Source organism: Mirounga leonina, unplaced genomic scaffold, assembly GCF_011800145.1.
Source record: "Mirounga leonina isolate KUSES-001 unplaced genomic scaffold, KU_Mleo_1.0 Mir_448, whole genome shotgun sequence".
NCBI lineage: Eukaryota > Metazoa > Chordata > Mammalia > Carnivora > Phocidae > Mirounga > Mirounga leonina.
In genome coordinates this window covers 2,738,640-2,766,054 of record NW_023270758.1, presented here as the reverse complement: position 1 = coordinate 2,766,054, position 27,415 = coordinate 2,738,640, and the positions used below count along the sequence as shown (strand labels likewise).

At 35.4% G+C, this 27,415-nt stretch overlaps 1 protein-coding gene and 1 pseudogene across 1 annotated transcript in view; both read left to right on the top strand.

Moving 5' to 3' along the window:
- LOC117999114 (ATP-binding cassette sub-family A member 3-like) overlaps positions 1-27,415 on the top strand; it is a 165,195-nt gene that overhangs the window by 77,291 nt on the left and 60,489 nt on the right. The window contains exons 12-16 of the mRNA XM_034988028.1: positions 446-600; positions 848-1,003; positions 1,310-1,520; positions 3,661-3,811; positions 16,497-16,595. Coding sequence (XP_034843919.1) covers positions 446-600; positions 848-1,003; positions 1,310-1,520; positions 3,661-3,811; positions 16,497-16,595 — 772 coding nt within the window. The remainder of the gene's footprint in view (positions 1-445; positions 601-847; positions 1,004-1,309; positions 1,521-3,660; positions 3,812-16,496; positions 16,596-27,415) is intronic.
- LOC117999106 lies at positions 3,827-4,879 on the top strand (annotated as a pseudogene).

Genomic DNA, 27,415 nt, shown 5'->3' with positions numbered 1-27,415 from the left:
ATGTTTTATCTTCCAACAAAATTTTAACTTCTAGAAGGTAGGGGTCCTACATTCTGAATTTTTCATTAAAAAAAATCAACCACAGTGTTCATAATGCTGTGCTCAGATCATAGTATGGCTCACATATGTTGTCAAATGGCAGACAGCAGTACTAGAATATTGGAACAGCAAATTCTTCAAAGCATTTTATATTACTCAAGTAATTAATATTATTTTGTACTCATTGAAAACTAGAATATATGGATAAGCAAAAAATAAAGGAAAAACTATTTCTTTCCCCATCACCAGACCACTTATACTTACCAGACTATTACTTCTGTAGAAGACTCTGATAACTTCTTTTAGTAATCCTTAAGTAGACTGAAGTTTAGGTGCTAATGGACAGTGTGTTGTCAGGTTCTCTCACAGAGGCTAAGCTTCTGTCATGTCTTCTGCTTAATTCCAGGTTTGACTCTTCCTACAAGTGGAAAGGTGTATATTAATGGATATGATATCTCAAAAGACATGGTTCACATCAGGAATAACTTGGGCTTTTGCCCCCAGGATAACATATTGTTTTCAGAATTGACAGTATCAGAACATCTCTATTTCTACTGTGTGGTGAGTCAGAGAGATGTTCTTTTCCTCCACTCTTCATATGCTTCAGGCAGTGTGACCAAGGATCAACATCCTTACTCTAATTTAGTGGAAGGTTTTTTTGGCATTGTTCTTTTAAAACCATAAAGGAAGGCAAAAGGAAGAAGAATTGTCTTATATATAGATAAATGTGTAAAAGAAGTTCTGATGTAAGAATTTTTTTAAGTATAAAGTTGGAAGCACCATGTAAACTCTGGCCCTATCTTTCTAGATAAAAGGAGTACCTCCAGAGATACGTCTCACAGAAATTAATAAAATGCTGACTTCTTTTGGCCTGCTGGAAAAGCATGATGCACTTGCAAAGTCACTGAGTGGAGGAATGAAGCGCAAACTCTCCATCATTATAGCACTTATAGGAGGTTCCCAGGTAAAGAATGGTTAACATGAGTCCCTGCTCCAGCTGATAAGTGAAACTCACCTGACACAAACCTAAAAGCTGATATGAATCTAACTTTCTAAAAGGAACTTCCAAAGTGATAATCAGAGGGGATTCCCATTATTGACCAGGTGGTGTAATGTGGTTATGGGGTTTGAAATTACTATTAATTTTGCAGAGTTCTTAATGTAATGTAGTGTAAATTATGTATCTTAACTTAAATATACCCCCCATAAATAGTAAGTTACCCCATAAGGGACACAGCATGGATCATGGAATTGCTCTTCTGGTCTTTAGGTGGTGATACTTGATGAGCCAACATCTGGCATGGACCCAGTCTCAAGGAGATTCACCTGGGATGTCCTTCAGCAGTATAAACATGATCGTACCATCTTACTGACCACCCACCACATGGATGAAGCTGATGTCCTGGGTGACCGTATAGCCATCATGGTCAAGGGATCCCTGCAGTGTTGTGGCTCTTCAATTTTCCTGAAAAGAATATATGGTCTCTCTCCTTTTGATCATTGTTTGGATGCTAATGGCTTAATAATATTATTCTAACATGATTATTATTTGTGTCACTCTACACAGGTCTTCAAAATCTTCCTGTGTCCTATTATGTTAGAGCTAAACATTGAAATCAACTCTTTGTAATTTAGACAGTTCCTGTCTATTTAATTACTTCTGATTATTACTTAATAAGTGTATTCTGACTTAGAAAATATTCTTTGTTGACCCCACAAAAGTCATGAAGTGTTAAATTTGTTGCAGGAGTAAAGTAATGCTTCTGAGGGATTTGGTACATAGATTCATGGCTTTGAGAGGAGAAAAATCAATGACTAGAAATTTCTGACCCTTTTTAATCAAATCAATATCAAACTTCTAGTGTAATGAGTTAAATGCTTTCAAGTTTATTTTCATGAATATTCCTGAGATGTGGCACTTGATCAACAAGAATTTATTGAACAGAAAATGACCAAACTGTGAAATAAAATTGTCTTGACTTCTTGACTTTGAATAAATAAATAGTCTGGTTAGTCAGTAAAACTAGTACATTGAAAATGAACAATACAAAAACCTATATAATTGGTTCTGAAATTACATGGCTCAAAGCAGTGAGTGCTTCAAAATTGGGAAGAGACTAATGAGAATAGTTAAACATGATATCATTCCATTAATCATGAATTCAGTATTTGAATTCATTCACTCAACTCACATTTATTACAGGTGAGTTATTCACGTTTACACACATAATCTTATCTAATCTTTATGACATCACCATTTTTATGAAGTAGAACACTGGGGCTCATATTAAATAATGTATTCAAACCATGTCAGTAAATGGACCTGGGTCCCTCTGATACCACAGCCCATGCTTTGCATTCTCATATGCTACCACTTCCTCATCAAGGAGGATGTTGGGTTTTAAATAGTCAATTTGGTGAATATCAGAAAGAGAGGGACTCATATTGTTGAATGCTTTTGAACTTATATATGAGGATATAGAAATTGATATTTCCATAGTAGGTTAGTTGTAGACACAAAAGTATTACTCAAGTATATTGATTATCCATAGAGTGTCTTCAGTTGTAGGCTTTATAAAGGCAATGGAGAAAAGAACACAATTTTTAAGGAAATTGGATAAGTAAATAAGAGCAAGAGGATAAAAATGGGCCTTTTTTACCCCTGGAACAATGAGGAAGTCGGCCTGGATCAGAAGGTTTTTGGGGAGGATCAATAAGAAATTAAGTTTGATGGTCAGGGGTAGAAAATAGAAGGGCACTGAAAAAAACAAGAGTGGTTTTCATTAGATGTACAAATGTACATATAAGAAGAAGTTAGAAATAGTGAATTCAAAGGCTCCATTCTAGGATATAACAGTAAACCACCTTAAAGTGATGAATGATAATATAAGAGCAACAAGATCAGAAAGATAAGTATGTGTGTATACTTATACACAGATGTGTGCACAAACATGCATGTGTATAAAATCCTGAACGGATCAGGCAGACTTGGCACTGGAAGTCCACACAGCCTGTTTTCGTATGACAAAGTGAAGACTTCCTAGTACAGTGAGGTGAAATTTTACAGTTTTCATTCATTAATATAGTGAGGTAAAAGTTTCCACTTTTGACGTGTCTGAAATGTGGTGAGTAAGCATTAAGTATTTAAAGAATGATGGAAGGAAGAAAATCCAAAAAATATATAAAACATTAAAACTTTAACAAGTTTAAATTCTGGTCAGCATATGAAACCTATACATCCAAAGGTTAAAGAGTCAGGAACTGACTAAGAGGAATGACTTGAAGGTAATTTGAAATCCATTTGCTCCTAAGCACAAACATGATTCCTCTTATCAAATTAAAAATCAGGTCACATTTTTCCTTTGTAATATCCATTGTTTTTATCATTAATCACTGAAGAAAAGAGTATTTGTTTTCTTGTGTATTTGTAATATGGGAAATATATTTTTCCTTAGTTTAAATAAGAAAATGTCAGAATGGAAGCTATAATAAATAACACTGAGAACCTAAAAAAAAAAAAATGAAATTTTTAACAGGCAAGAGACTGTTTTGGGGGGAAGGGAGTGTTTAATTTGGAAGGTTACATTTTTATAATTTTGATTTTTAAATGGATATTTTCAGGTGTGGGATACCATATAATTATGGTGAAGGAGTCTCATTGTAATGTTGAAGAAATTATTCGAGTGGTTGATCAACATATACCTGAAGCCAGATTGGAGAACAATGTTGCAGCTGAATTATCATTTATCCTACCCAAAGAATACACACACAGGTATGGATCCAGAGAATGTTAGATAAATGGTTTTTGGTTACCAGAAATAACTATTACTTTTCCGGGTTTCCTTGGGCTTGGCAAGTAGATTCTTTCTCGTTGCCACTTGACAAATTATAGTCAAAAATTTACCTTCCAAGGCACCCAGTAAGAGAGTCTGTTACTAGTCTGTGGCTCCGGTGTGCTTTAGGACTTGAAGCGCCGGAAGTTTCAGCATTGTGAGCTCAGTCGGGGCAGGGTATGACCTGTCAGCCTCTACATTCTGGCCTGATGGAAGAAATTTTCAAGTTGTATATGCTATGAAGGCCATGGAAAATAGTAGTACAGCTATTGGAATCAGATGTAAAGATGGCATTGTCTTTGGGGTAGAAAAGCTAGTCCTTTCTAAACTTTACAAAGAGGGTTCCAACAAATGACCTTTTAATGTTGATTGGCTTCTGGAATGGCACTAGTAGGTTTGTTGGCAGATGCTCATTCTTTAGCAGACATTGCAAAAGAAACTTCCAACTTTTTCCATTAAAACGTCTTGCAGACAGAGTGGCCATGTATATACATGCATATACACTGTACAGTGCTGTTAGACCTTTGGGCTCTGGCTTCATGTTAGGGTCTTACAGTGTGACAGTGCACAGCTCTGCATCAGGGTTTCATATGGCAATTGGGGCTGTGCCATTGGCAAAGCCAGGCAAACTGCAAAAGACAGAAACTAAGGGAAGAGGAAATTTATCATAAACTTCCAGGGACTGTGCCAACTTCATCTTCTTGCAAGATGTAATTACTAGCATCATATTCCCTTAAAGCAAGCTTGTTGGAATTCTCAAAAGAAGATAAATAGAGGGGAACTTCTTCAACTGGGTAAGGAATATCTACAAAAAGCTTATAGCTAACATCATACTCAGTGGTGAGAAACTTGAAATTTCCCATTAATATCAGGAACATAGGAAGGAAGTCCCTTCTCATCACAGCTTTCCAACATTATGCTGAAAGTCCTAGCTAATGTAATAAGAAAAGACAAGGAAATGTATGTAGATTGGTAAGGAAGAAATAAATCTTTGTTTACAGATGACACAATCATCCTATACAAAATGTCTGAAAGAATTGACAAACCCTCCTGGAATTAATAAGTGATTATAGCAAAGATGCAGTATACAAAGTTAATATGCAAAAGTAAATCACTTTCCTATATATTGTCAATGAACAAATTGTATTTTGAAATTATAAACACACTTCTAAAATTTAACACCTCCAAAAATGAAATGCTTAGGTATTAAGTCTACCAAATATATGCAAGTTCTATATGAGGAAAACTACCAAAGTTGGATGAATGAAATAGAAAAACTAAAAAATGAGATATTTTATGTTATGAATAGGAAGACTCAGTATTGTCGGGTGTTAGTTTTTCCCAACTTGCTCTATAGATTCAATGCAATCCTTTTTTTTTTTTTTTTTTTTCTCAAATAGTCTCCATGCCCAGCATGGGGCTCAAACTCACAGCCCTGAGAGCAAATCCTGAGCTGAGATCAAGAGTCAGACCCTCAACTGACTGAGCCACCCAGGCACTCCTTGATTCAATGCAATCCTAATCAAATTCCCAATAAGTTACTTGATGGATATCAACAAATTGATTCTAAAGTTTATATGGAGAGGAAAAAGACCCAAAATAGGCAACACAGTATTGAAGGAGAACAGTGTTGGAGACACTCACCAATTTCAAGACTTGCTGTAAATCTTCCATAATCATGATGGTGTGATATTAGTGAAAGAATAGAAAAATAGATCAATGGAACAGAACAGCATGTCCAGAAATTGACCAACATAAATATAGTCAACTAATCTTTGTCAAAGGAGCAAAGGCAATACAATGGAGAAAAGATAGTCTCTTCAACAAATGGTGCTAGAACATCCATATGCAAAAAAATACCTTACACCCTTCACAAAAATTAACTCAAAATGGATCATAGGTCTAAATGTAAAATGAAAAACTATAAAACTGCTAGAAGATAATCTAGGAGAAAACCTAGATGCCCTTTGGTATGGCAATGAGTTTTAGATACAACACCAACAGCATGATCTCTGAAAGAAATCACTGAAAAGCTGAACTTTATTAAAATGAAAAACTCTGCTCTGTGATGGGCAATATCCACAGAATTAGAAGACAAGCCACAGATTGGGAAAAATATTTGCAGAAGACACATCTGATAAAGGACTGTTATCCAAAATATTCAAAGAACTCTTAGAACAATAAGAAAACATGCAACCCAACTTAAAAATGGGCCAAAGACTTTTTTTAAAAGATTTATTTATTTTAGAGAGAGAGAGAAAAAGAGAGAAAGAGAGAGCATGCAGGGGAGAGGGGCAGCAGGAGAGGGAGACAGAGAATCCCAAGCAGACTATGCACTGAGTCCAGAGCCCAACACAGGGCTCAATCTCATGACCCATGAGATCACAACCTGAGCCAAAACCAAGAGTCTGATGCTTAACTGACTGAGCCACTCAGGCACCCCTAAAAAGGGGCTAAAGACTTTAACAGACATCTCACCAAAGAAGACATAGGGGTGGCAGATAAATATGTTCACCTCATATCAGGTAAATGCAAATTAAAACAATAATTAGATACCACTACACACTGATTAGAATGGCCAAAATCTGGAACACTGACAACACCAAATACTGACGAGGATGTGGATTCAACAAGGACTCTCATTCATTGCTTGGCAGAATGTAAAATGGCACAACCACTTTGGAAGACAATTTGGTGGTTTCCTACAAAACTAAACATACCCTTACCATTTGATTCAGCAATCACATGCCTTGGTATGTATCCAAAGTAGGTAAAAACTTACATACAAAAACTTGCACATGGTTTTTATAGCAGCTTTATTCATAATTGCCAAGACTTGGAAGCAAACAAGATATCCTTAGTATGTGAGTGGATAAACTATGGTTCATCCTGACAATGGAATATTATTCCACATTTCGTAGAAATGAGCTATCAAACTGTGAGGAGATGTGGAGAAACCTTAAATGCATATTATTAAGTGAAAGAAGCCAATCTGAAGTGGCTACATACTAGATGATTTCAACTATATGACATTCTGAAAAAGGCAAAACTAGGGAAACAATGAAAAGATCAGTGGTTGCCCAGGATGTAGGTTGGGTGAGATAAATAGGCACAGATATTTAGGGCAGTGAAAAAACTCTGTAATAAAATGATAGATATATGTCATTATACATTTGTCCAAACCATTGAATATATAGCACCAAGAGTAAACCTTTGAGTAAACTGTGGATGTTAGGTGATTATGATATGTCAATGAAGGCTCATTTTTGGTGAAAAAAAATGTAACATTCTGGTGAGTGATAGTGATAGTGGGGGTGGCTATGTATGTCGGAGCAGGGTTTATATGGGAAATCTCTGTACCTTTCAATTTTATTGTAAACCTAAAACTACTTTAAAAGTAAAGTATTAAAAAATGACTAAAGAAAAAATTAAGAATTTGATTAGATCTCTAGCAAGTAGAGATTGAATTAGGAATCAGAATCTTTCACAGTGAAAAGACCAGGGTCAGGTGGCTTCAGTGGTGAGTCTACCAAATGTTTAAGTGAAAATGAATACAGTCTTTCACAAACTGTTCCAAAATAGAAGAGGGAACCCAATTCCATTCTATGAGGCCAGTATAACCATATAATAAGACTAGACAAAGAGAAAACTATAGAATATCACTTTTAGAATATCGAGGCAAAAAAAACCAAAAAAACCCACAAAAACCTAACTCAACCCAAACACAAAATACTAGCAAAACCAATCTACAAGCACTTAAAAAGGATTATACATCTTGACCTAGTCAGATTTGTCTCAGGAATACAAGGTTGGTTCACATGCAAAAATTATCAGTGTAAACACCACATTAATAGAATAAAGGACAAAAATTACATGATTATCTCAAAAAATGAAGAAGTTCCTTTGACACAATCTATACTCGTTCATAATAAAAGCACTCAACAAATTAGGAATAGAAAGCAAGTTTCTCAGCTTGCTAAAAGGCATCTGTGAAAAACCCACAGCTAGCATCATATTTATGGTGAAAGGATAAAAGCTTTCCCTATAAGATAAGGAACAAGCCAAGACATCTGTTTTGCCTTTTGTATTAAACATCGTACCAGAAGGCAATTCAAGAAGAAAATAAATAAAAGGAATACAAATCAGAAAGAAAGGAGTGAAACTATCTATATTCATAGATAACACGTTCATTTATATAGAAAATTATAAAGAACCAACTTTAAAAATGTATTAGGACTAATTCAGTGAAGTTGCAAGATATAAATGTAATGTTAAAGAATTACTTATATTCTCTATACACTTTCAATGAGCAATCCAAAAATGAAATTAAGAAAGTAATTCCATTTACAGTACCATAGAAACAATAAAATAGCAAAAATTTAACAAAAGAACTATATGACATATAACTTTTTGAAAACTATTAAAAAAATCATTGAAAGAAGTTAAAGAAGACCCAAGGAAATGGAAAGACATCCTGTATTCATGGATTAATATTAAGATGGCATACTCCCTACAGAATCAACACAATGCCTATAAAAAATTCCAACTGCCTTTTTTTTTTTTTTTTGCAGAAATTGACAGGCTGATCCTAAAATTAATATGAAATGGAAGGGTTGCTAAATAACCAAAACAATCTTGAAAAAGAGGAAAGTTGGAGGATTCATATTTCCTGATTTCAAAACTTACTATAAAACTGTAGAAATCAAACTATATGGCATTAGAATAAGGATAGACATGCACAGAAATGAAGTAAATCAGAATTCAAGATTAAACTTTTATATAAAATTGATTTTCTGAAGCATTCAGAAACAATTCAGCTGGGGCAAGAATAGTCTTTTTAGCAAATGATGCTGGGACATTGGGTATTCACATGCAAAAGAATGAAGCTGGATCCTTAATCTCACACCATAGACAAAAAATTAGGTCAAATGGAGCAAAGGCCTAAATATAAGAGTGAAGCTTTTAGAAGAAAATAAAGGCATAAATCTTAGTGACCTTGGATTAGGCAATTTTTCTTAGCTGTGACATGAAAAAATATAAGCAAGAAAGAAATAGAAATAGATAAATTGACTTCATGAAAATTAAAAATGTTTCACCTTCAACTACACTGTCAAGAAAAAGAGAGCCCAAATAATGGGGAAAAATGTAAATCACATATATCTGATAAAGGACGAGTATGCAGAATATATAAAGTATCTTTTCACTTCACTCTTAAAAGACAAATCATTTAATTTAGAAATGGGCAAAGACTTTGAATAGTTGTTTTTCAAAAAACTATGTAGAAATGGCCAAGAAGCACATGAGAAGATGCTCAATATCATTAATCATTATAGAAACAGAAAGTAATAACCACAATGAGATACTGCTTCACACCCAGTAGGATGGGATAATTTTTTTTTTTTTTTAAGAAAATACAAGTTTGAGTTTGGATATGGAGAAGTCAGAACCCTTATACATTGCTGGTAGGCATGTAGAATAGTGTAGCCACTTTGGTAAATTATTTGGGAATTCCTCAAAAAGCTAAACATTGAGTTACCATTTGATCCAGCAATTCCACATCTAGAGATATACCCAGGAGTTTTGAAAACTTATGTCCACAAAAAAGTTTACAGCAGCATTATCGATAATAGTAAAAAAGTAGAAGTTATCCAAATGTCCATTGATTCATGTATGGACAAATAAAATGTGGTGTATCCATATAATGGAATGTTATTCAACTATAAAAAGGACTGAAATGTTATACATGCTACAACATGGATGAACTTTGAAGTCATTAAGACAAGTGAAAGAAGCTAGACACAAAAGGCCACATATTGTATAATTCCATTTATATGACATGTTCAGAATAGGCAAATCCAAATGGGATTTTTGTATGTAATTTTTTCTTTTCATGATTGCTTGATGTAGATTCACAGTGTTCTCTTTAATCTTAACTGAGATAATGAAGAAGAAAGTTTCCAAATTTTTAAAATTTATATAGTTCTATATTGTGCAATGGATACAGGGATGAATAGTAACCATTACTCTGGATGAAAAAGAGGAAAGGTTGATAAACTGCCTGACATCATATTATTCATTTATTTGTTTATTGTATTGTCTTACACTAAAATGTTGTATCAGGGACATAGTTTTGTTCACTTCTGTGTCTCCTGGACCCAGAACATTGCCTAGCACATAGTTGACACTACCTAAATACTTGACGGATGGGTGAAATAATCATTGATGAATCACAATTATAAAAAGTTATTTATGGAAGTGTAAGGTGCTCTTATATTGGAATCCTCAGGAAAAGTGAGCAACGTGTAAGCCAATATCCAAATGACGAATAAAATTTAGGTAGGAGAGGAGGTGGGTTAGAAACAATTTTTGGAGGAAAAAATATCAGAAACAAAAAGGGACATGTCACATTTGAGAGCCTAGACAAAGGCCGGTGTGGCTGGAGCATGGAGGGAAAAGTGCACAGATATGACTGTTGTTGCACTGGAATATCTTTTTCCATCCCTTCACTTTCATTTTTTAGCACTGAATTTTCTTTGTTTTTCCTTCTTCCTTCTTTCCTTCCTTCTTCCCTCCCTCCCTCCTTCCTTCCCTCCCTCCTCCATCTTTCCTTCTTTCTTTCTTTCTTTCCTTCCTTCCTTCTTTCTTTCTTTCTTTCCTTCCTTCCTTCTTTCTTTCTTTCTTTCTTTCTTTCTTTCTTTCTTTCTTTCTTTCTCTTTTTCTTTCTTTCTTTCTTTCTTTCTTTCTTTCTTTCTTTCTTTCTTTCTTTCTTTCTTTCTTTCTTTCCTCTCTCTCTTTCTTTCTTTTTTTCTTTTCTTTCCAAAGACAGAGAGAGAGAGAAAGAGTGCATGTGAGCAGGGGAGGGGCAGAGAGAATCTCAAGCAGGCTCCACACCCAGTGCGGCAGAGCCCAATGCAGGGCTCAATCTCATGACCCTGAGATCATGACTTGAGTCAAAATCTAGAGTCAGATGTTTAACTGATGTGTCTTAAGGTCTGAAGAGAGTCTCTTGTAGGCAGCATATAGATGGGTCTTGTTTTTTTTATCCATTCAGTCACCCTATGTCTTTTGATTGGAGCATTTGTCCCCTTACATTTAAAGTAATTATTGATAAGTGTGCACTTACTGCAATTTTGTTGTTACCTGGTTGTTTTTATAGTTCTCTGTTCCTTCCTTCCTTCTCTTTCTGTCTTCCCTTGTGGTTTGATGGTTTTCTTTAGTGTTATGCTTAAACTCCTTTCTTTTTCTTTTTTGTGTATCTATTACAGGTTTTTTTTTTTTAAGATTTTATTTATTTATTTGACAGGGAGAGAGATAGCAAGAGCAGGAACACAAGCAGGGGGTGTGGGTGAGGGAGAAGCAGGCCTCCTGCCTAGCAGGGAGCCCGATGTGGGACTCGATCCCAGGACCCTGGGATCATGACCTGAGCCAAAGGCAGACGCTTAACGACTGAGCCACCCAGGCTCCCTATTTTTTTTTTTTTTTTAAGATTTTATTTATTTATTTGACAGAGAGAGAGTATTACAGGTTTTTGATTTGTGGTTACCATGGGGTTCATATATAGCATCTTAACATGTGCAGCTTTGTGTCTTAAGTTGATGATTACTTAAGTTTGAACATGTTTTAAAAGCAGTAAATTTTTACTTCCTCTTGCATGTTTTATGTATGTGATTTCATTTTTATCTTTTTATTTTGTGTATCTCTTGACTAAATTTGTAGATATAATTGATTTTATTACTTTTGTGATTTAACCTCAATACTGGCATTATAAGTCATTAATATACTACCTTTATCATATGTTCACTTTTACCAGTGAGATATTTTTCTTTTCATAATTTTCTTACAGATTGTCATCACCTTTTCTTTTCACTTAAATCCCTTTAGCATCTTGTAAGGCTGGTATAGTGGTAATGAAACTCCTTTAACTTTTATTTGTCTGGGAAACTCTTTGTCTCTTCTTTAGTTCTGAATGATATCCTTCCTGGATAGAGTATTCTTGGTTGTAGCTTTTTTCCTTTCATCACTTTGAATATATCATTGCCACTTTCTTCTAGCCTACAAAGTTTCTGCTGAAAAATCAGCTGGTTACCTTTTGGGGTTTCCCTTTTATGTAACTTTTCTCTTGCTGTTTTTAAGATTCTCTATCATTAATTTTTGCCACTTTAATTACTATGTGTCTTGGTGTGGGCCTTCTTGGCTTCATCTTATTTGGGGCCTACTGTGCTTCCTGGACCTTACCTAGATTAGGGAAGTTTTTAGCTACTATTTCTTCAAATAAGTTTTCTCCCCCCACTTTCTCTTTCTGGGATCCCTATAATGCAAATGTTATTATGGTTGATGTTACAGAGGTCCCTTAATCTTTTCTAATTTTTATTATTTTTTTTTCTTTTTGCTGTTCATCTTGGTTGCTTTCCATTACTCTATCTTCAGGATTGTTGATCCATTCATCCTTCTGCATCATCTAATCGGCTGTTCATTCCTTCTAGTGTATTTTTCATTTCAGTCATTAAATTCTTCAGTTCTGACTGGTTCTTTCAAAAATTTCTATCTCTTTGTTGAAGTTTTCACTGAATTCCGCTCTTTCCTTAAGTGCAGCAAGTATCTTTATGACCATTACTTTGAATTCTTGAGCAGTCATATTGCCTATCTGCATTTCATTTAGCTCTTTTATTGTGATTTTGGCTTGCTCTTTTATTTGGTACATATTCCTCTGTCATTTTGTCTGACTCTCTTTGTTTCCATGTATTAGGCAGGTCAGTTACATCTCCTGGTGTTGAAAGAAGTGGCCTTGTGTAGAAGGCATATTGTGGTGCCAGGTAATGCAATCTTCCCTGGTCACTAGAATTAGGTGTGCCAAGGGTGTCCCCTGTGTTGGCTACATGCTCCTTCCTATTGTGGTTGAGTTGTGATTGCTGTAGGCATGCTGATAAGTGGGGCTGGCCTTCAGTGCTATGACTGCCACAGCCTGCCTTGCCTGCTGCTGGGGCACTGGGCAGGGTTTGCTCTCTATGCTGTGAGAGGCCCAGTTGTAGCTACCATCAGATTTCTCATGGGCATGGCCAGCCTGGCCCACTGCAGTTAGCCACTGTGACATCTGCAGGCACATTTAAGGGCAGGGCTTTTTCCCTGTGCAGACAGCTAAGAGGCCTGGCAGCAGGAATTGTGGGTGTGCTGGTGTGCAGGGTTATCTCCCCACTCTCCCCAGAGCATGAATCACTTTGCAGGAGCACCTGCTGAGGCAGTCGGGTTAAGTGGTGTGGATCTGCAAGGGAATGTTGGGGTGGACCTCACGGTTCTAACAAGGTAGATAAATTGTGTTAGAGCTGGCTTCTGTAAGCTTTCTGGCTATCTATGTTGAGAGAAGGCAGGAAAAATGATGCCTTGTAAGCACTTTTGTTCCTGGAGAAATCTGCAGATCCCTGCCTTCCACCTCCGACATATGTCCTAAATTAGTGAATAAATCTTCACGTATACCTATGGCACCTTTCAAGCTGCTACATCTGTGCTATTTCTCTGGCCAAGTTATTTAGTATGCTGGCTCTTTAAGAACAGGGACTCAGTTTCCTGTTGCCCTCTGATTCTTCAGGAGGTAAGCCTAATAATTTTTAAAGCTTCCAGAGTCAAGCCTCACTCATTTTCAAAGCCAGATGTTATGGGGACTCATCTTTCCAGTGTGGGTCCCCAGGGCCAGGGGTGTCTGGTGTGGGGTTCAATCCTCTTGGTTCCTGACTACATCTTCACTTCTCCCTCCTTTCTTGATGTGGTCTTCACTCTATGTCTTTAGCTGTGGAAGATCTGTGCTGCCAGTCTTCAGGTTGCTTTCAGAATGAATAATTGTTGCCTTGGTGTGTGCATGGGCTGCAGTGAGTTCAGGATCTTCCTCCTCTGTCATCCTCCTATATTTGTACATTTTTATCTATAGTTTCTAAATGTTCTATAGTTAAACATTACTTTGTATCAAGAAAATTAGTATTTAAATTGTATCAAGAAAAATAGTATTTTCATTAAAAGATATGGAAATTTTCTCTATATATAGAACATTCTTCTAAATCACTAGTAATATTAGAAGAACAAATTTAAGCTAGATTTTATTAGAATTTTTTTTTTTTTTGCTTTTAGAGGAAGAAAAACTTTTTTAAGATTTTATTTATTTGAGAGAGAGTGAGCGAGCAAGAGAGAGAGAGAGAAGGAGCAGGGAGGAGGGGCAGAGGGAGAAGCAGACCCCCTGCTGAGCAGGGAGGCCGACATGGGGCTCGATCCCCAGGACTCCAGGATCATGACCTGACACTTAACTGACTGGGCCACCCAGGTGCCCCAAGGAAGAAACACTTCTGAAATGGTAATGGTAAATGTTGATAATCATTTTGTGAAATTTCCTCTTTATATACTCATAGTGGGAAACTCTTAAAAATATTCATAAAGTTTGACCCAACAATTCCAGGACATAATTGTTTTCTAAGGAAACATCTAGAAACATCTAAATTCCCAACAATAAAGAAAACTTAATTCAATTATAAAACATTCATAGAATGGAATATGAATCAATCTTTGGAATTTATATTTTCATAGAAAAATATGCATAACATTAAATTTAAGATTTGGGTATAGAATCCTATAATGTAGGACACTAATATGCAAAATAAGGGAAAAAAGTTAAAAAATAGATAGTATATCACATTGTTAACAGTGGTGTTTTTTTCTGGGTAGTAAAACTTTTTATTTTCTTCTTTAAATATTTGTATTATCCACATTTTCTGTATTTACTACTTTTTTCATGAGAAAAAAGGATAATAATGCTTGAGGATTCATTAAAATTTTTTGTTTTGTTTTCTGATTTCACCAGCCCTAAAGAGGCCAGAGTCTGCTGTTTAACCAACATATATACATGAAAACACAATTACTACTAAAGTTTCTCATTACAACAATGAATGAATTAAAAAAAGGATCCCATAATCCTTCTCCTTAGATATAGTTACTCTTAAGATTTGAGTTTGTTGTATATTGCTTAAGATTTTTTTACGCAGAAAATAGTATGGAGATTATTCAAAAAAAATTAAAAATAGAGCTACCATATGATTCAGCAATCCCACTTCTGGGTATTTATCAAAAGGAATTGAAACCAGGATCTCAAAGAGACACATTTGCTCTCTCGTGTTTATTGCAGCATTATTCACAGTAACCAAGATATGGAAACAAACTAAATGTCCATCTATGGATGAACAGATAAAGAAAATTGGTATATACATACCATGAAATATTATTCAGCCTTAAAGAAGAAAATCCCGCCATTTGTGACAATATGGTTGGCCAGATCTAGAAGACATTATACTAAGTGATATAAACCAGACACAAAAAGACAAATACTATATGATTTCCCTTATATGTGGAATCAAAAATAGTCAAACTCATAGAAGTAGGGAGTAGAATCATGGCTTCCAGGAGCTGTGGGGAGAGAAAAATGGGGAGGAGATTGTGAAGGATCCAAAGTTTCAGGTTTTTTTAATAACTGTAAGTTCTGGAGATTTACTAAACAGCATAGTGCCTTTGGCTAACAATGTTGTATTTGTTTGTTTGTTTGTTTGTTTGTTTTTTAACAATGTTGTATTGTGTGCTTAAAATTTTCCACAAGGGTAGATCTTATATTGTGTTCTTACTACAAAAATGAATGGATGAATGAAAGAATGAATAAATGAAATAGGAAATTTGGGGAGGTGATGAATCTGTCTATGGCCTTGATGGTGTATATTGAACATGTACAGTTTATATGTATGTATGTATGTCAATCATGCCTCAATAAAGTGGTTCAGAATTTTTAAAAATTTTAGAAGATTTTGCTGTGCATATACTGATATACATGTGTGCATATTACATGCATATTTATTATTATCTTGATAAGCATGTCAGAGTAATATTCTGAAACTTACTTTTCCCACTAATTATGAGATAGAGTGAATTGAATCTAATGTTCGGCTCAAAAAATAGAGAAAATTTTGATAGAATTTTCCAAAATGGAGAATTTTCAGTCTCCTTTTTGTGGTCATATTCATTCCTTAGAGAAAACATAGTAGAGATAGGTTCAACAACTGACTAGGTTTCTGGAGTGGATGATCTTCTAAAGTAGAGAAAAATAAATCTCGGGGAAAAAAACTATTCTTCAGAAACCTTCATGACACTCCATCACATCTTCCTGAAATGGCACAAAACTTACTGGTAATGTGAGGAAACGTTCTCTTCCAGCCCCTGCTTTCTGTTATTTTTACTTCATTTTCTGTGTTAAGTTTCTTCTTCAAATAATTTGAAAACATTTTTCTTTTTTGATTTGGTATTTTATAGGAACTATGGCATATATTAAGTAAATCAAATCTTAGAGTCAAATGTTAATATGTAGAGAAAGTCAGTTGATAATTTTATCAGAAAACCAGGAAGCAGTTTATGATAGCAGTTTGATAGTTTTTTCCCTTTATATGTTCCACATTTTGATTCATCAGAGCTATGGGAACTGTAACAAGCATTGCAGTGAAGGATGAGCTACATTTTTCCCACTGCTGAAGGAAATTAATTAGGAGCAAGAAATACTAATATGAAAGTAATCTGTTTTGGTGGTAGCTTTCTCTCTTCTTCTTCTAGGTTTAAAGACCTGCTTACTGATCTGGAAAACAGGCAGAAAGAGCTGGGCATTGGTAGCTTTGGCGTCTCAATCACTACCATGGAAGAAGTTTTCCTTAGGTGAGTAATGATGCTTTGGGGGGGCAGGAGAGAGGAAAAATCTTTTCCTCTATAATCAGATTTCTTTTTGAAATCAAGCCCCATCCTGTATGGGGCTGGGGTAATTGAAGAAATAGTATTAGATTGTTAGGTATGATAATCTTCTATGAATGCCAACAGACCAGTGTATGTCCCTTGCTGCTCTGATGGGCTGAGGCTGCTATAAATCATGGGACTCAGGTGAGAACAGCAGTTCAGTGAGCTGGGGAGACAGGATCTTCCCTGCAAATCATGAGGCTATGGAACTGTGGATAACAACTAAACCCAGGTACTAAATACCTAGGGTAGAGGAGTATTATGTAGGAAGGTTATTTATGAAACTTTCGGGTTTGTGTTTGAGTGCCAGTGCCTTTTGGGAGTAGGGGGTTAGGATTGGCCTAGAGCAAAGAGAATTTATGTGGTCACAGCAGAAGTCCAGTATCTAAATTGGAGGTCTTACTGAGGATGACTTTAAAATCTTGAATCTAATCATGTCTCTGTAACCTACTTAAATTGTCCATGGTTTATGGTCTAGATTACCTTGCACTGTGTGAAAACTCAAAGAGAATATGCCCAGGGATTTCAGGATACTGCTAAGAAAAGGCTGACTGGTTAGCAGTCAAAAGACCTCACAAAAAGTCTTTTCTGGAATTTCTAGACTTCATTTTCTCAGGTTTAGAAACAATCTTGTCAGTCTCACTGCTTCATGGAGTAGTGACTAAGGGAAGTATTTTGCAATACAGGCCTACCTCAAGAAGTAAGAAAAGTCTCAAATACACAACCTAACTTACATCTAAAAGAACTAGAAAAGGAACAGCAAATAAAGCCTAAAGCCAGAAGAAAAAGGAAAATAATAAAGAATAGAGGAGAAATAAATGATACGGAAGCAACAACAATAACAAAAAAGCACCAGTAGAAACAGATCAATAAAATTAAGAGCTGGTTCTTTGAAAGAATTAATAAAATTGATAAACCCCTAGCCAGACTTATCAAAAAGAAAAGAGAAAGAACCCAAATAAATAAAAACATGAATGAAGGAGGAGAGATCACAACCAATACCACAGAAGTACAATTATAAGAGAATATTATGAAAAATTATATGTTAACAAACTGGGCAATCTGGAAGAAATGGATAAATTCCTAGAAACCTACAAACTACCAAAACTGAAACAGGAAGAAATAGAAATTTGAACAGACCCATAAACAGCAAATAAATTGAATCAGTATAATAAAAAATCTCCTCTAACAAACCAAAAGTCCAGGGCCAGATGGTTTCCCAGGAGAATTCTACCAGACATTTAAAGAAGAGTTAATACCTATTCTCAAACTGTTCCAAAAAATAGAAATGGAAGGAAAACTTCCAAACTCATTCTATGAGGCCAGCATTACTTTGATTCCAAAACCAGACAAAGACCCAATAAAAAGGAGGATTATAGGCCAGTGTCCCTGATGAACATGTATGCAAAAATTATCAAGATACTAGCAAATCAAATTTAGCAGTACATTAAAAGAATTATTCACCTTAATCAGGTGGGATTTATTCCTGGGCTACAAGGGTGGTTCAATATTCACAAATAAATCAACATGATACACTAAATTAATAAAAGAAAGAATAAGAACCATATGATCCTCTCAATAGATGCAGAAAAAGCATTTGACAAAGTACAGTATTCATTCTTGATAAAAACTCTCAACAAAGTAGGGATAGATGGAACATACCTCAACATCATAAAGGCCATATATGAAAGGCCCACAGCTGATATCATCCTCAATGGGGAAAAGCTGAGGATGGTCAGGAACAAGACAGGGATGTCCACTCTCATCATTACTGTTTAACTTAGTACTAGAAGTCATAGCCTCAGCAGTCAGACAACAAAAAGAAAATAAAAGGCATCCATATCAGCAAGGAAGGAGTCAAACATTAATTATTCACTGATGACATGATACTCTATGTAGAAAACCTCAAAAATTCCACCAAAAAGACTCCACTGATAAACAAATTCAGCAAAGTCACAGGATGCAAAATCAATGTACAGAAATCTGTTGCATTTCTATACCAATAATGAAGCAGCAGAAAGAGAAATCAAGGAATCAATCCCATTTACAATTGCACTAAAAAGTGGGGTGCCTGGCTGGCTTGTCAGAGGAGCACGTGACTCTTGATGTCAGGTTTTGAGTTTGAGCCCCATGTTGGGTATAGAGATTACTTAAAAACAAAAGCTAACAAACAAACAAACAAAAAACAATAGTACCAAAAAACCTAAGATACCTAGTAATAAACCTAACCAAGGAGGTAGAAGATCTTGTACTCTGAAAACTATAGAACATGTATGAAAGAAATTGAAGAGGACACAAAGAAATGGAATAACATTCCATGCTCATGGATTGGAATAACAAATGATGTTAAAATGTCTATACTACCTAAAGCAATCTACACATTTAATGTAATCCCTGTCAAAATAACAACAGCATTTTTCACAGAGCTAGAACAATTAATCCTAAGGGGTGCCTCAGTGGCTCAGTCGGTTAAGCGTCCAGCTCTTAATTTCTGATCAGGTTATGATCTCAGGGCCTGGGATTGAGCCCCGTGTCAGGCTTCCCACTCAGCAAAGCAGGGAGTCTACTTGAGGATTCTCTCTCTTCCTCTCCCCCTCCACCAACTTGCACATGAACTCTCTCTCCCTCTCTCTCTCTCTCAAATGAATAAATACATTTTCAATAATCCTAAAATTTGTATGGAACCACAAAAGACCTTGACTAGCCAAAGCAATCTTGAAAAAAAAAAAGCAAAGCTGGAGGTATCACAATTCTGAATTTCAAGCTATATTACAAAGCCATAGTCATCAGAACAGTATGATACTGGCACAAAAACAGACACATAGATCAATGGAACATAATAGAAAACCCAGAAATGGGCCTAAAACTGTATGGTCAACTAATCCTCGACAAAGCAGGAAAGAATATCCAATGGAAAAATGACAGTCTTTTCAACAAATGGAGTTGGGAAAACTGGACTGCAATGTAGAAGAATGAAACTGGGCCACTTTCTTACACCATACACAAAAATAAATACAAAATCGATGAGACACCTCAATGTGAGACAGGGAACCAACAATAGGAGAACAGAGGCAGCAACCTCCTTGACCTTGGCTGCAGTAACTTCTTACTAGACACATCACTGGAAGCAAGGGAAACAAAAATAAAAATGAACTATTGGGACTTCATCAAGATAAAAAGCTTCTGTCCAGCAAAGGAAACTATCAACAAAACTAAAAGTCAACCTATGTAATGGGAGAAGATATTTGCAAATGACATGTCTGATGAAGGGTTTTTATCAAAAATCTGTAAAGAACTTATCAAACTCAATACCCAAAAACAAGTAATCCAATTAAGAAATGGGCACATTGTTGGAGGATTTCAGGGTTCTTGTCTCATGGAGTTGAAGAATGAATCTCATGGACACAAAAGGGTGAAGTGAGGTGTACGTTTATTAAGTGAAGGTGAGAGCATAAAGGAAAGAAAAAGATCTCTAGATTGAGAGAAGACCTGAATGGGTTGCCACTGAGGGTTTTTAGGGCTGGTCTTTTATTGAAAACTTGACCAGAAAGCTTGTGGCCTTGAGATTCTTATACTGTCTTGATTTGAGAAAGGACTACTGCTAACATCTTTAATTACTTACTTCTTTGAGTTCTGGTCATTTTCTGTGATTACAATGTAGCTGCCAAAGAAAAATACTCCCTAACATCCAGGAATAGGTAGTCAGGTTTATTCCCTTATCTCTTGTTCACTCTATCTTAGTGCTTCTGCCTGCTAGGAATAGTTTCAGAGCCTAGTCAGGGGCCCCCTATTTCTCCCTTCCTGTACATTAACCCTTTCTTTACTCGAATAGACAGTTTTCCAAAGAAGACATCGAGATGGCTAACAGACACATGAAAAGATGTATCGTCAGGGAAATACAAATCAAAATCACTATAAGATACCATCTCCTATAGAATGGCTAAAATGAACAACACAGGAAACAACAGATATTGGTGGGGATGCGGAGAATGGGAAACCTTTTACACTGTTGGTGGGAATGCAAACTGGTGCAGCCACTCTGGAAAACAGTATGGAGTTTCCTCAAAGAGTTAAAAATAGAACTACTCTACAACCCAGCAACTGCACTACTAGGTATTTATCCAAAGGATACAAACATAGTGATCCCAAGGGGCACATGCACCCCAATATTTATAGTAGCAATGTCCAAAATAGCCAAGATATAGAAAGACCCTAGATGTCCATCAACAGATGATTGAATAAAGAAGATATGGTATATATATACAATGGAATATTACTCAGCCATCAAAAAGAATGAAATCTTGCCATTGCAACAATGTGGATGGAACTAGAGGGTATCATGCTAAGCCAGTCAGAGAAATAAGTCAGAGAAAGACAAATACCATATGATTTCAGTCATAAGTGGAATTTAAGAATTAAAACAGATGAACATAGGGAAAGGGAAGAAAAATTAAATTAGGTGAAAACAAAGAGGGAGGCAAACCACAAGAGACTTTTAACTCTAGGAAACAAACTCAGGGTTGTGAGAGGGGAGTCGGGGAGGATGGGGTAATTGGGTGATGGGCATTAAGGAGGGCACTTGTAATGAGCACTGGGTGTTATATGCAACTGATGAATCATTAAATTCTACATATAATATAGTATATGTTAACTTAAATTAAAATTTTAAATTATGTTTATGTTTAACATTTTAAAAATGTTAAATTAAAAATTTTTTTAAATAAATAATATTATTTACATTCATTTTAGTGCCTATATACTTCCAGCATCATTTCTAATGACTACTGAATTTCATTTTACTGTACAGATGTGCCAGTGTATTGGCCAATTATTTAGATTGCTTTAACTTTTTATTATTACAAACAATGCTGTGATGAACAATGCTGTGATGAACACATATATCATTACCTACAAAGAATAAAATTGCAGATGTCATTTTTCAAAGTGCTGGAACAAATAATCCTAAAATTTGTATGGAATCAGAAAAGACCCTGAATCACCAAGGAAATGTTGAAAAAGAAAAACAAAGATGGGGACATCACGTTGCCCGATTTCAAGCTATATTACAAAGCAGTGATCACCAAGACAGCATGGTACTGGCACAAAAACAGACACATAGACCAATGGAACAGAATAGAGAACCCAGGTTCTCTATGGTCAAATAATCTTTGACAAAGCAGGAAAAAATATGCAATGGAAAAAAGACGGTCTCTTCAATAAATGGTGCTGGGAAAATTGGACAGCTATATACAGAAGAATGAAACTCGACCATTCTCTAACACCATACACAAAGATAAACTCAAAATAGATGAAAGACCTCAATGTGAGACAGGAATCCATCAAAAGCCTAGAGGAGAACATAGGCAGTAAACTCTTTGACATCGGCCACAGCAAATTCTTTCAAGATACATCTCCAAAAGCTAGTGAAACTAAAGCAAAAATGAGCTTTTGGGACTTCATCAAGATAAAAAGCTTCTGCACAGCAAAAGAAACAGTCAACAAAACAAAGAGGCAACCCACAGAATGGGAGAAGATATTTGCAAATGACACTACACAAATAAAGGGCTGGTATCCAAGATCTATAAAGAACTTCTCAAACTAAACACCCAAAAAACAAATAATCAAGTCACAAAATGGGCAGAAGACATGAATAGACACTTCTCTGAAGAAGACATACAAATGGCTAACAGACACATGAAAAAATGTTCATCATCATTAGCCATCAGGGAAATTCAAATCAAAACCACACTGAGATATCGCCTAAACCAGTTAGAATGGCAAACATTGACAAGGCAAGAAACAACAAATATTGGAGAAGTTGTGGAGAAAGGGGAACCCTCTTACACTGTTGGCGGGAATGCAAGTTGGTACAGCCACTTTGGAAAACAGAGTGGTGGTGCCTCAGAAAATTAAAACTAGAGCTAGCCTATGACCCAGCAATTGCACTCCTGGGTATTTACCCCAAAGACACAGATGTAGTGAAAAGAAGGGCCATATGCACCCCAATGTTCATAGCAGCAATGTCCGCGATAGCGAAACCGTGGAAAGAGCCGAGATGCCCTTCAACAGATGAATGGATAAAGAAGATGTGGTCCATATATACAATGGAATATTACTCAGCCATCAGAAAAGATGAATACCCAACTTTTACATCAACATGGATGGGACTGGAGGAGATTATGCAAGTGAAATAAGTCAAGCAGAGAAAGTCAATTATCATATGGTTTCACTTATTTGTGGAACGTAAGGAATAGCTTGGAGGACATTAAGGGAAGGAAGGGAAAAATGAAGGGGGGGAAATCGGAGGGAGAGATGAACCATGAGAGACTATGGACTCCGAGAAACTGAGGGTTTTAGGGCGGGGGGAGGGCATGGGTTAGCCCGGTGATGGGTATTAAGGAGGGCACATACTGCATGGAGCACTGGGTGTTAAACGAAAACAATGAATTGTGGAGCACTACATCAAAAACTAATGATTTATTGTATGGTGAGTAACATAACATAATAAAATAAAATTTTTTTAAAAATTGCAGATGTAGAATATTCACATTTTACAACTTATCTTGTCAAATTGCCCTGCAGAAGGAAGTGTACTAACATATCCATGTCAGTTTATAAGACCTTCCTATTTCCACCACATATTCACCAAAACAGTATTTTTTTATGATTGGCTGTTTTATTTTTAATTCATTTGAATTAATTTGACCATTTATTGTTATTCTTTTGTGAATTATTTTTTATCACTTGTCTAATTTCATATTATGTTTTCATATTTTCCTTTTGGATTTAGAAGATATTCCTATTTATTATAATTAATCTGTGTCATTTGTCTTTTAATCTTGTTGAAGTATTTTCTGATACACGAGATGTTTAGATTTTATTTAGCCAAACATTTTCCTTTAAAGTTTTCTGTACAGAAAAAGAGTAAATGTAAGAAAACACCCACTTCCCCACCTCAGGAAATTTTAACATTTTGTTAGTTTGAACCAATTTTAAAAATATATTACAAAGAAATTTAAATCATCTTTGAACAAAATTGTCAATCCCATTTCCTCCCACCTCTTCCATCAAGTCAACTATGTTTGGTATGTAATCTTCCAGATACTTTTTAAATAAACTTTTTTTTATAGTTTAATGTATTTTAATATCAAACTTACAGGAACAGCACAGAAGACAGACAACATTAAAAACATGTACTTGCATGTAGGACAACTCAAAAAAGTATAGCAAATGGATGGATCTACTGTATGATAAAAATGCTACAAACTTTTAATGATAGAATAGCTTTAGATTTACAGAAAAGTAGCAAAGATAATACAGAGATCCTGTACACCCCTCACACAGTTTCCCTGTTGTTAACATCCTTCATTACCATGGTACATTTGTCATGACTAAGAAACCAACGTTGGCAAATTGCTATTAATTAAACTCCACATTTTATTCACATTTCACTAGTTTTTCCACTAAAGTCCATTTTCTGTTCCAGGATCCCATCCAGTGTATGCTATATTTAGCCATTATATCTCTTCAGTCTCCTTTGGTTTGTGAGAGTTTCTTACATCTTCCTTGTTTTTCATAACCTTGGACATTCTGATTAGGTGTTTTGTATAATGTTCCTCAGTTTGGGTTTGTCTTATGTTTTTCTCATGGTTAGAATGGGGTTATGGCTTTTTGCGAAGAATATTGCAGAGATGAAGTGCCCTCTTCCTCTTATCATATCAAGGAGGGTGGTACATGATATTAACATGACATATCACTGTGATTTAACTATTACTTTGATACCTGGCCAAGGTAGTATTACATGCATCCATACAGATATAAATAGAGGACTGAATGAATAAATGGAGAAGAGAGACAAATCTTCCTTGTAGAATTCCAGATAATGTTATAGATACTACTCCCTCCAGGAGGTGTATGTATTCAGTCCCTCCTCCCCTTGAGTATGATCTGTGTCTAATGACATGCTTCTAAAGAACAGAGTACAAAATGGGGGAGAAAAGGTAATTTTACAGTGGAGAAATTATATATATTTTAATATTACTGTATATGCATTTATGCATCCATAAACATGTATAGTTTTATTTTAACAGTCCTGCAAAATGCTTTTTTTCCTCTAAAAAAATTAGACATTTTATATCTCTCCACATTGACATTTGTATAGAGATTTAGTTCATTCCTTCCAATTGATATATATCATATTTCATTACATAGGTATCATATTTTATTATTACATTGTATTATTTATTCCAGTATTTTGCTATTACACACTTCAATGAATATCTGTGTATCTGTCTTCTGGGCAAATATGTGAGATTTCTATAGAGTGTATATCTAACAGTGGAATTTCTAGATTGTGGAAGGTGGGTATTTTCAACTCACTGGTTGTTGCCATGTATTCACCAGTTGCAGTAGAACCAGCTCACTATATAATTGGCAGGACTTGAGAGTTCTTCTTTCCTTTTCATCAGCACAATACTGGATAAATGCATTGACAAAGTTATTTTGCCCATTCTAAGTCCTTTTTATTGAGTCAGAAATTTTAGAATGAGCTGATCAATTGTTACAAAAACTTCTTCTGGCATGCTGGTTGATCTGGCTGGAATTGATCTGGTTGGAAACCATGGGTCAATTTGGAGAGAATTTATATCTTTAAAATACTGAGTCTTCTAACTGAACATAGTATAGTATATCTGCATTTATTTTAATCTTCTTTAATTTTTCTCAGTAATGCTTTACTGCATAGATTTTATACATCTTTTGTCAGATTCATCCCTAAGTATTTTTCATTTTTAGATGCCATTGAAGATGGCATTTTTTAAAATTTCAATTTCAGATTGTTCCTTACTAGTATATAGAAAACAATTGACTTTTGGATATTTCATTTTCTTACCCTGCTGCAATGGGAGTAAAATCTTGAATGGAAGTAGTTAACAATATCACTTTCTTGTTTCTGAACTTAGAAAACATTCAGTTTTTCATAAGTAAGTATGATGCAAGCTGTAGGTTTTTGTAGATGCCCTTTATCAGTTTGAGAAAGATCTCTTCCATTCCTATATTAATGAGAGTTTTTATCAGGAATGAATGTTGGATTTTGTCAAATGCTTTTTCTGCATCTAATGAGGTGATTAAGTGCCTTTTCTTTTTTAGTTTCATAAAATGGCAAATTACATTAACAAATTTTTTAATGTTAAAACATTAAACCAACCCTTGTATTACTGGAATAAACCCTATTTAGTTATGATGTATCGTTAATTTTGTTTTATTATCATATTGTTTTTGATTTAAAATTTTGTTCAGAGTTTTTGCATTTATGTTCATGAGATACTGGTTTGTGATTTTCTTTTTTTTTTAAACATTGAATTAGCTTTTCTTTCTTTCTTTCTTTCTTTCTTTTTTGTTACACATTTTTATTTAAATTCTAGTTAGTTGGGGCACCTGGGTGGCTCAGTCAGTTAAGCGGAAGTTAAGCAGAAGTCAGACTTCTCTGAACTTGGGGTTGTGAGATTGAGCCCTGTATCAGGCTTTGTGCTGGTTGTGGAGCCTACATGGGATTCTAGCTCTTCCTCTTCCTCTGCCCCTCCCCCACGCTGCCCACACTCTTTCTCTCTCTCTTAAAAAAAAAAAAAATTCTAGTTAGTTAACATGTAGTATAATATTGGTTTCAGGAGTAGAATTTAGTGGTTCATCACTTACATATAACACCCAGTGCTCACCATAAGAGAGTTCCCCTTTCTCTGCATCCCCGCCAACATCGGTTTTTTTACTGTGTTGTTCATTTTAGCCATTCTGACTGGTGTGAGGTGGTATCTTATAGTGGTTTTGATTTGTAGTTCCCTGATGCTGAGTGATGTTGAGCATTTTTTCATGTGTTTGTTGGCCATTTGTAGGTCTTCTTTGCAGAGATATCTTTTCGTGTCTTCTGTCCATTTCTTGATGGAATTTTTTGGGGGGGCGGTGTTGAATTTGATAAGTTCTTTGTTGGTTTTGGATACTAGCCTTTTATCTGACCTTTCATTTGCAAATATCTTCTCCCATTCTGTAGATTGCCTTTTAGTTTTGTTGACTGTTTCCTTACCTGTGCAGTAGTTCTTTTTTGCTTTTGTTTCCCTTGTCTCTAGAGATGTGTCTAGCAAGAAGTTGCTGCATCTGAGGTCAGAGAGGTTGCTGCCTGTGTTCTCCTCTAGGATTTTGATGGATTCCTGTCTCACATTTAGGTCTTCCATCCATTTTGAGTTTATTGTGGTCCAGTTTCATTCTTCTGCATGTGGCTGTCCAATTTTCCCAACACCTAAAATGAATGTAAATAATTTTAGAAGCAAGTTTCATAACAATGTAATATTATAGCATAATCCGAATTTTGCCTTTATGTATGTATATACATACATTCATGCCTGTGCATATGTAGATATAGAAAAATGTCATTTGCGTCTGCCTGAATCATAAGATCTTGAGTATTTTTTTCCTTTGGCTTATTGTAATTTTTAAAACTTTTCACATTGAATATGTCTTATAAGTATATCAAAATTAGTAAAAACCTAATAAAGGAGTTAGAGAAAAAAGTCAAGGTAAAAACCATACTTGTCTTCAGTGGTATCTATTACTATAGTATCACAGTGACCAGAGATAGCACAAATACTACCTTGAATTTAAAACATTGTTGTCAGACCAAATCAGTATTTGATGCTTTTTTTGTATGTGTGGTCCTGGTAAAAGAAAGGTATTAAAAAGTCTTGTCGGCTCATTGG